Source organism: Caloenas nicobarica, chromosome 1 (assembly GCF_036013445.1).
Source record: "Caloenas nicobarica isolate bCalNic1 chromosome 1, bCalNic1.hap1, whole genome shotgun sequence".
NCBI classification, from domain to species: Eukaryota; Metazoa; Chordata; class Aves; order Columbiformes; family Columbidae; genus Caloenas; species Caloenas nicobarica.
The window spans coordinates 124,150,288-124,159,721 of NC_088245.1; the positions used below are offsets into that span (position 1 = coordinate 124,150,288).

The window sequence follows — 9,434 nt, forward strand, 5'->3', positions numbered from 1 at the left end:
CTTTTGTCAATAGATGCCTTACTCCTAACTACATATGTAAATGCCTTTTGGATCCCTTGTACAATACACTAAGTCCAGCTGTTGCTGAACACTTCTTAGTGTTTCAGCTGGATCAGGTTATGAGGCAAATATCTCTTTGTACTTAGGTGTGAAGCTGCCTATTGGTGCATTTAGTTGATGGAGGTATCTCAGCAATTTCAAATGCTCTTTAATAATGCTTTAGAGTCTCGCGAAGAATTGCCTCCTCTTTCGCACATCCCGACAGAAGAAAGCAGAAAGTAGTTTTGAGTGCAGGAGTGAGGCTCAGGCTCCCCCCCTCCATGGGGAAAGGCTGCTAGGTGCTCGTCTGTTCCTTCGTAGCTTTGACAAGAAAAGTCTCATGTGCTTCGCTGCTCCCCATACGCTGACCTGGCAGCCCCACAAAGGCTGCCAGGGTCTCCTGTCACCAGCTCCGGCTCTTGCCCGGGTTGTGCGAGGATGCTCTTGCTCTGGGGAGCTCGAGCCCTGTGCAGCCAGGGACGTATGGATAACGTGTAGATTGTGGTTAAGGGCAGCGACGTGTCTTCAAAGCCAGTTTTGTGTCTGTATTAGTTTTATAATCCACTGTTGTTTTATTTAATGGCCTTCAGAGCTGTATGTTGGAAAGGATCATCTGTCTACGCATGGGCTGAGAAGTACTGCCCGTTTTTTGGTGGTGAGGGGATGGGTGCCGTTCTGCAATACAGTCCTAAGTAAAATACTGCAGTGAGGGCCACAGCCGGGGCCACAGATCACAATCAAAACTAGTTTTCTAACCCGAATACACACGGTGTGTATTTAGTCCCGCATCTCACACAACTGGAACTCCGTTCTAGCATCTTCGCCCGTGATTTTTGTCCTGGTGCAGCCGTGTGGCAATTTCCTTGACACGTGACTGGAGAAAGGCTGGTTTCAGAACGGATTCAGAAATCCACTTATGTTGGTGGTTTTTTTTTTTTTTAGCAGTAACGTGTTTTTTATTTCCCGGCGGAAGCCGCACCGAGGGGGTGTCTCTGCGGCCCCGGCCCCGCCGGCCGCCCCGCAGAGCCCTGCGCCCCTCCCGACGCCCGCGGGACAGGGCGGCGCGGTGCCTCAGCGCCGCCCAGGGGCGGAGCCCGCCCCTTTGCGCGCCAAGCGGGGACAGCGGCTCCCGCCAGGCAGCCATGGCCTCCCCCGCCGTCCCCGGCTACTCGCCCGGCTTCCAGAAGCCGCCAGCGATGCTGCGGCTGAAGCGCAAAAGGCTGCGGAGGAGCGAACCCCCCGCCGCCGCTCCCCCGCCCTGCGGCGCGGCCCCGCGGGGCCCCTCCGCGCCCGCCCGCCGCAACCCCTTCTCCAGCCTGGACAACGCGCCGCGGGCGGCCGGCACCCCCCAGCCGCGGGAGCGGGGCCAGCGGCCGCCGCCCCGCGGGTCCCCCTCGGCAGCGCCCTTCTGGCAGGTAGGGCTGAGCCCCGGCTCCCCGCGGCGAAGCGGCGCCGGAGAGGCGAGGGGAGAAGCGGCCATCGGCCTCAGCCCCGGCCCGGAGCCCGCTGTCCCTGGGACAGCCAGCCCCCGGGGCTGGGGCCGGCCCTGGCACCCCGCTGGCACCGAAACCAAGCCATCGCGCCTCCCTGCCGGCAGCGTGCGCGCTCGGTACCGCCGCTGAAATTTCACTGCAGGGTTCTGTTGGAAGGTTGTGGGTTTTTTTTTGATTAGCAACCTGGTTCTTATTTTGTGCCGCATCTTAACGCTCCTTTTCTCTTCAGCTTTTAGAGCCTGTTTGTGAGGATAAGCCCGCCAGGAGAGCAGAGCCCCCTGAAAGAACCGACCTCCTCGCCTTCACCGATGTACGAAACGGCACATAGTACTTAAACATTTTTAGCTGTTCTCAGTACACTAAAAAAGCTGAAACTGTTTAATATTTGGTGGCCCATTTCTGTATAAAATGATGTACAGCGTTCAAGAAAATTTCTTAAATTGCCTTGGTGTTTACTGTTACGGTGACAGTCTTTTAAATGCCAGCCTTCTGCCTGACTTCGCTGCTGTTGCAGTTCTAGTTGATAGAGGTTTTTGTCTTCTTCCAGTTTTATTATCATGTTAACTGTAATTCTTCTGTTTCTTAGTTTTGTATTTTGTTGAGATACGGATGTTTCTCAAAGCGATGTATTTCCTGCAGTCTTTTATTCAGCTACAGAGAGGGAAAAAACAAACTTGACCAGGCACATAGGCTAGAGAGAATACCTGAAAACCAGTCCTTGAAAGAGTATTTCAAGCAGATAATGTCTAACGTTGTTATGGTTTCAGAAACTTTAGCTCAAACTAACTTAGCAGAGGAGAGAAATGACCTCTGGGAAGCTTTTGACATTACAATCACCAAGAGAGGATAAAATGAAATAACTTTTAGCATGGAAATTCTTGTCTTCATAAACTTCGGGCTAAGTTTTCTCTTTTTTTTTAAAAAATTATTCATCCTTTTATCTGTTCCTAGCTTATGACTTTTGGAAAGACCCCTGTGAATGGAAACCCTCTTCTGCATTTTTACGAACAATATAATGCCATATTTCTATTAGAATCTGTTAGTGATGAAAATAATCAGTTAAGTATAAACTTCGACTTTATTTAGCAATGAACAGTCAAACTCTGCATAACTTCGAATGCAGAAAATCTGTCTGCAAAGGGTTTAGGTACGTCTCTTAAGGTGAGTACTTCCTTTGGCTCAAAATGAGCTCGGCATTTTTGCTGTTGCACTCGCTGAATTGGACAAAAACATGCAGGAGGCGACAGGTTCAACTTGTCTTTTCACAGGCTACTAAACTCAGGATATTTGATGTATTAGCCATAGTCCTGTCTAGTCCCGTGTCTGGTCTGCCTGCCAGGAAGGGTGTATTACATCAACAGGAGAGGAGACCTAACCATGCTGAAATATAATTAGGTAGCTACATAGTTGCGGGTTTGTTGTTTTTTTCTTTTTCCATGGGTTGACTGATGCTATTTCTATTTTCTTAAGGACCTTCATTTACCTGTTGCTGTACCCGAAGTTCCCTCCTCACCAAGACATGAATTTCCTGCAGACTGGAGTATTAAAACACGACTTCTATTTATGTCTTCCCAACCGTTTACCTGGGCAGAACATTTAAAAGCACAAGAGGAGGCTCAAGGATTTGCTCAGCATTGTAGAGCTACAGAAACAAACTTGCCGCAGAGCATCCAGGTAACGCTTCAGAGGGCAGCTCAAAGCTCCAGCTTCCAAAAGGAGAACGTACCTTTGCACTTTTCCTTATACGTGCTGGCAGCGAAAGTTTGATTGTGTCTTGTTTTGATCTTATTTGCCTTAAGAATAAGGATCATTTAGACTACTAATCTAATTCCATCTGTGGCTTGTACCCACAGTGGCAAACAGTGATGAGGTGGTCATTTAACTTCAACCACGAACCAGTTGCCAGTTGTTGGCCATCTTTCTTCAGTCTGGCTTATTCACAAGCCCAGGATTCTTTTTAGGATCTAGTGTAGTATTTTTTTAATCCATCATTTGCAGTGCTGCCTGAAGTAAAGTATTACTGTCCTCATAAAGTACTTTTTGACGTCTAGGAACCAAAACTGTCCACAGAACTGCGTTGTGCCTTTCAGCAAAGCCTCGTTTACTGGCTTCACCCTTCGGTGCCGTGGCTGCAGCTCTTCCCTCGTATTGGCGCAGACAGAAGAATAGCTGGGAAGGCCAGTCCTTGGTCACAGGACGAAGCCTTGCAACAAGTGCTAATGAGTGACTGGTAAGTGGAACCAAATAACTGATGTATTTATTACGATTAAGACAATGGGATTATAATTAATGCACAAGTTCTTTTCATTTCTATGAGAGAGCTTTTTTTTTTTTTTTTTTTTTTCTTCCAGCTAGAATGCTTGTTATTTTGAGGACCAGGCTAAGGAAATAAGTTTAAGGCTAAAGCTACATTCTTGTGTTAAATGCCTCTCTCCAACCCTAGTTACTGGTTTGGGTAGAATTCCATAAATCCTGTTAGCTGGTTGCCTTTGATGCTTCATGTAAACTCACATACTGGAAAGCGAGGATGCAGGTAGAGCACAGCACCTACAGACAGGCTGCATTTCAGAGGAGTGCAGCTTCCTAGACGTGGAGCACGTCTGAAAACCGGGGTAATCATTCAGTTCATTCGGTGTGCTCTCAAACCTCTGCAGAGTACACGTCACTACCACCCAGCCAAATACAGTGTCATGTGTCAAAAGCAAAGAATTAACTTCAGTTAATTACAGAATTGTTTTATTCTATTTTGCAGGTCCGTTAGCTTTACTTCTCTCTACCATCTGCTCAAAGCCAAACTGTGTCCCTACTTCTATGTATGTACCTACCAGTTTACTGTCCTGTTCCGTGCGGCTGGTCTTGCGGGAAGTGACGTTATCACAGCAGTAATTTCTCCCACTACTAGAGGTTTAAGGGAAGCCATGAGAAATGAAGGTAAGGTGAAACCAGTCCTGCTAGGATTTGAATAACTGATGCAGTGCATTAGCCATGTTACAAAACCATTCATTGCTTTCTTTCGCCCTCCGTTCAAGGCATAGAGTTTTCTTTACCTTTGGTAGAAGAAGGTAGAACCAGAAAACAGAAAAACGCTGAAGTGAATTTGGAAACTGAGGTTGCTAACAGCCTTGAAGTGGACAACAGCGGGGAAGATGGAGAGTATGTAATAAGTCTTCTACAATGATAGAATTCAAGGGCACCTACGGACTCCTGCGCATTCTATTTAGAAAACCTTCTTAGGAAGTGTTGCCTTCCTAACACTGATTCTGTTTCCCAGGGAACCGGATCCAAGTGATGATGAGCATGAAAGTTTCTCTTGGCTTGAGGAGATGGGAGTCCAAGACAAGGTTAAGAAACCAGATACTATTTCTATCAAACTGTATCCTTTCCTTGCACATCATGATGCTGGAAAGCCCTGCAGATGTTATCTTGTTGTGGTATAGATTGAAGTTTTATGGAAGCTTTTGAGAACTTATTTCCAAATACTAATCCTTACATTACTGCGTATTAAGAGACTCTGCATGTCTTTTTGAGTTTCTTCTAAGTATTTCTCGATGCTCCTCTTGAAGGAAAAGCCATTGTGAATTGTTAACATAACTTTGTAAGATCCGTTAGGTCACAATCTGATCGTGTCACCTCACATATAGGTTCACTGGAAAGACATTAGATTTTTTTTTTTTTTAAAGGAAAGGGGGTGTGTTCATGTAGGCTCAGTTTACACTTGGAAGTAGTGTGGCATAGCAGGGATGCAGCTGTAGACCAGAACGGCTGTTCCTGTGGACCTGTACGTGTTTCGGAGGGACTGATTAACTCGAGTCTTCTTCTGGCTCCGTTTGCATTTGCACTGTCCAGCGCAGCTCCCCCTGACTCTTACCCCAGAGGAACCTCATTTTGGCTTCCTGAGGCTGCCCCGCAGTAACACACCGAAAGTGGGGATGACAGTCGGGGGATGCGACTCCTGGTCCGAGCTCTGAATGCATATGGTTTTATGTTTGCTTTGAAGCAAAATTCATAGTAAAACGAGGAGTTGTGAAATTCATAGGTATGACTTGCCAGCTGTAAGACATTGGACCTGGAAAATGCTTTTTGTCTTGCAACTTTAATAATGAAATCAGAAGTCAGGTTTAAGATGCTGTTTAATATTTGAAGACCAAATCTGAATCAGTGTAAAGCTTGGTGGGTTTTTTTTTGTTTTCCTTGTTTAAATGACCCGATTGTTCGGAGGCGGCGGGGGGGGGACGTTTCTTCTGGAGTTGCACTGCTCTGATTCTTCCTTTGGTGCATCGATGCTTTTCGCTTCTTCATGGTTTTCCTTTGACTCCAGTCACTACAGTCGTAAGGAGAAGCACGAGGTGCAGATGGATCACAGACCTGAATCCCTTGCGTTAGTGAAAGGAACAAACACATTCACTTTGCTGAACTTCTTGATAAACTGTAAGAGCCTGGTGGCTGCTGCAGGTCCACAAGCGGGGCTTCCACCAACTTTGCTGTCCCCTGTTGCTTTCCGAGGTGGAACAATGCAAACGCTCAAAGTAAGTAACGCAACCATCTCTGTTTTCCAATTAAGAAAGGAATGTTGTTTCTGCATTCAGTAAAGCAGATATGACTTTGTATAGTTTTCCTCAGGTACAGCAGAGTAATTTTTGTTGCTGCAGCCCGAGTTAGCACTGTGACTGCAATACAGACTGCCTCCTAAATCATCTTGATCCACAGCCATCTGTGCTGCTACACTGACACCCCAGCATTTCCATTCTTCACATCCTGATACAGAAGACCTTAAGCAGATTTCCCAGATACTAAAATGGTTCTTAAAAGATTCTCCTGAGATCTTATGGGGTCTCAAAGTATCACAGCTGCTTGCAACAAGGGCATCTCTGAACCATGGCTCACCAGCTGGTAACTGGTGGATACAAAAGGATGTGCTGCTCACAGCCCTCTTCCATACCAGTTGCTCACACTGTTCTTCTGCAGTTAACTTTCTTAACGCTGTGTAGCATTCCTGCATTACCATAGTTGGTACACCTTGGGAGTTGTTACAAAGACAGTAAGACCATCATAATTGAACAGTAAGTTGTCAACATTTTAAAGTATTTTGAACTTTTAATAGGACTGTGGCACTGCAGTTTTAAAGTTAATGAAAATTAGGGCTTGATTTGGTGTGTCATTAATCCTGTCTGCTCTTGTCTTCAGGCTCGAAGTATAAATGCCAAAGCCAGGGTTCACTTGGCGTATGAGGAGATATTCAGTCTGGAGATTGTAGGCCCTGTCATGCCTCATTCTCTGCATTCACTGACCATGCTGCTCAAATCTGCGCAGAGGGGAGCGTTCTCCGCTGTATTATACACCCATGAGCCAACTGCTGTGTTTAACACTTATCTTGATGATACAAGCCCTGCCTTAAATAAGGTAAGGAAACTAGCAGAGACAGTCTTTCCTGTTAGGAATAATATCTTTATTACAAACCATAGGACACTGAGTGACACAGTATTCTCTTAATACAACCCAATGACTTGTGATCACCACTAGGAAGTCCTTGTGGCTTGTCATTCCCTCAGAAATGGAATAATCCGGAAAACTAGCTTCGCCAGGGTTCCCCAGACGTACACAAGTAAACACTAAAAACTACAGGTATTTCAAACAGAAATACCTATTCCATGTCTCTCTTCTTCATGTGAATTTCCACAGGAAACTGTATGTAAAGATCTTCTTGCGTGTGGACTGCATCCGAAGACTTTGGATCAACTGACTCAGTGTCCAACACTGGGAAAATCTTCCATCCGATTTCTGGAAATGAAGGATTATGGTTACACCTGGAAGTCCTAGGCATGCTGGTTCCATCAGGTAGAAAAGAACGCTCTCTAGTGTGCAGTTGCTGTATGTCATTCTGGTCTGCACAGGCAGCGCCTACGCGGTACCAGGAGGGATACAATCTAGATGAACATCACGGACGATAACTATTGCGCGTCATCCATCATAAAACACTTCAGAGGACTTCTGAATGAAATTAAGGAAAAGGCCTTCGACATCTCCTTTTCTGTTTTAGAAAGCTTTTTTAAAAATAAAACTTGATAAGATTATGCATTTTATTTGTCTGAATTGCTTCTGGAAGGTCTGTGTTCTTCATGCATATGCAAATTCTATTCTGAAGTACAGAATTTCTGGTTTTCTGTGCAGCAACTCATAACCATTTTGGACAGGTGGGATTCTTGGCAAAACCCAAGACTGCTTGCAGCACCTTGCCAGAAGCTTGACAGCTACACCTTGCTGTGTTGCATGTCTTGGTTTAGTGTCGGCTCTGAACTCGACAAAGATGAAAGATGGACAGAAGCAGAGAGTTCTGGCTGCAGCTCAGATTAAAAGGTTAAACTTCCTCAGAACTGCTCAGCCCAGCTGTCTTGTATTCCCATACCCACTTATGTTAAAATGAGCTAGACTTTTAAAAAGCAATTTGTATGAATGATAACCTGAACCAGAACAAGTTGGAGCAGTAAGTTGCACCCCTTGATGGAAGACAAAGAAAATGAGAGGCAGCAGGGGGTACTGATCCAACTCAGTGTTCATAGCAATAGCAGGGTCTATCAAAAGGTTTAACACAGGCTGTTTGACTTCAGGTAGTGGAAGCTGTTGTTTTGGAGGCATATGTGTGTCACTTTTTTTACACATCCCTCAGGTGATCAGACTCCTGCAGCAGAGAATACTGAAGCAATATGTAGACTACTGTCATGCTTGTGCACTCCGGGAAGATTTCTATTGCAACTGTGCACAGAAAATGAAGCAGTGCTCACGCCCCAAGGTCAGCTAACCTCACCCCTTACTACAGCGTGGTCCTGCTCCCCACCTCAGGATCTGTGACCCTGAAACAGTAACATTAGACTACAGCCAGGTTGTACTTGAGGAAAGAGCCTGTCAACTTAAAAATGTGGGTACATAAAGAAGCTCCTGCACATTGAGGCATGGTAAAGGCTTCCTGTACCTTCCAGTTACTTTACATTGACACCACTACAAGTAACCTACCCCGGTAATAGAGCACGTGTAGAATTACACAGGAATACTTTGTTTACATTTGTTTCTTTACAGTAACTACACGGAACAAGACAACCTCTAGAAAAACCTAGATAAAGTGTCTCTCATTATGGAAAAAGGCACCTTGGAATATTAAATACTTTGATAATGTCAAATACTCCATTTCTGGTGGAGTTCAGGGCAGTACAATCCAACTTGAATTCATCTTCACACTTTTCCAGGACTACTCTAGAAGCAGATTACCCAAGTTTTCCCCTTCCATTAGTATCAGACACCAAGAGTGAAAATGCATCATGGGGAATACAAGACTGGGTTTCTAGAGCAGCCGGTGCGTTCACTACACTTCCATCACTTTTAACAGAGTCACGGTTAACTCAACGTCTTTTTTTCTGGCCTGTGTGCCTCCACCAGCCACAGCCTCTGCCCCGGGGCTTTGCAGTCTGCTGTAAATCAACCTGTATGTCCTTACCAGCAGTTCTCACAGCGACTGCATCCTGATGCGCAGAACAGGGCGCAGCTTCCCCTCCCGTCACACGGTGAGCCCATCCCAAAGCTGCTCGAGCTCAGGGCCCACAGCCCCAGTGTGGAAACAGGCAGCGCCACCTGAGCGTGTGCTCCAGGAACAGCCCTGCTTACAGGGCACGTGAGAACATCTAACAAGGTGCTGAAAGCAACAGGAGAAAGCAATTCTGTACATGCCTCTATGGGAATGCAATTTTAATCAGGCCAATAACCATTCTGGTATGTGGACTTGAGCCTGTTTCTAGGAAATACAATAATTACTATTAATTTCAGTTCCACTTCATATTTTCACATCCAACATGTGAGAGTTATAGAGAGACACTAACACCAATTCATATCTTGCAGTCATTAAAAAAAATTTGA

General features: G+C 45.7%; 1 protein-coding gene across 1 annotated transcript; it reads left to right on the top strand.

Annotated features, from left to right (window-relative positions):
- Positions 1-1,166: 1,166 nt before the first annotated feature.
- On the top strand, positions 1,167-7,569 carry DONSON (DNA replication fork stabilization factor DONSON). Its single transcript, XM_065652895.1, has 10 exons — positions 1,167-1,454; positions 1,762-1,842; positions 3,003-3,206; positions 3,584-3,762; positions 4,285-4,463; positions 4,562-4,685; positions 4,804-4,905; positions 5,860-6,058; positions 6,717-6,932; positions 7,212-7,569. The coding sequence occupies exons 1-10, from the start codon at positions 1,182-1,184 to the stop codon at positions 7,347-7,349; spliced, it is 1,695 nt and encodes a 564-aa protein (XP_065508967.1). The 5' UTR covers positions 1,167-1,181; the 3' UTR covers positions 7,350-7,569.
- Positions 7,570-9,434: the final 1,865 nt, after the last annotated feature.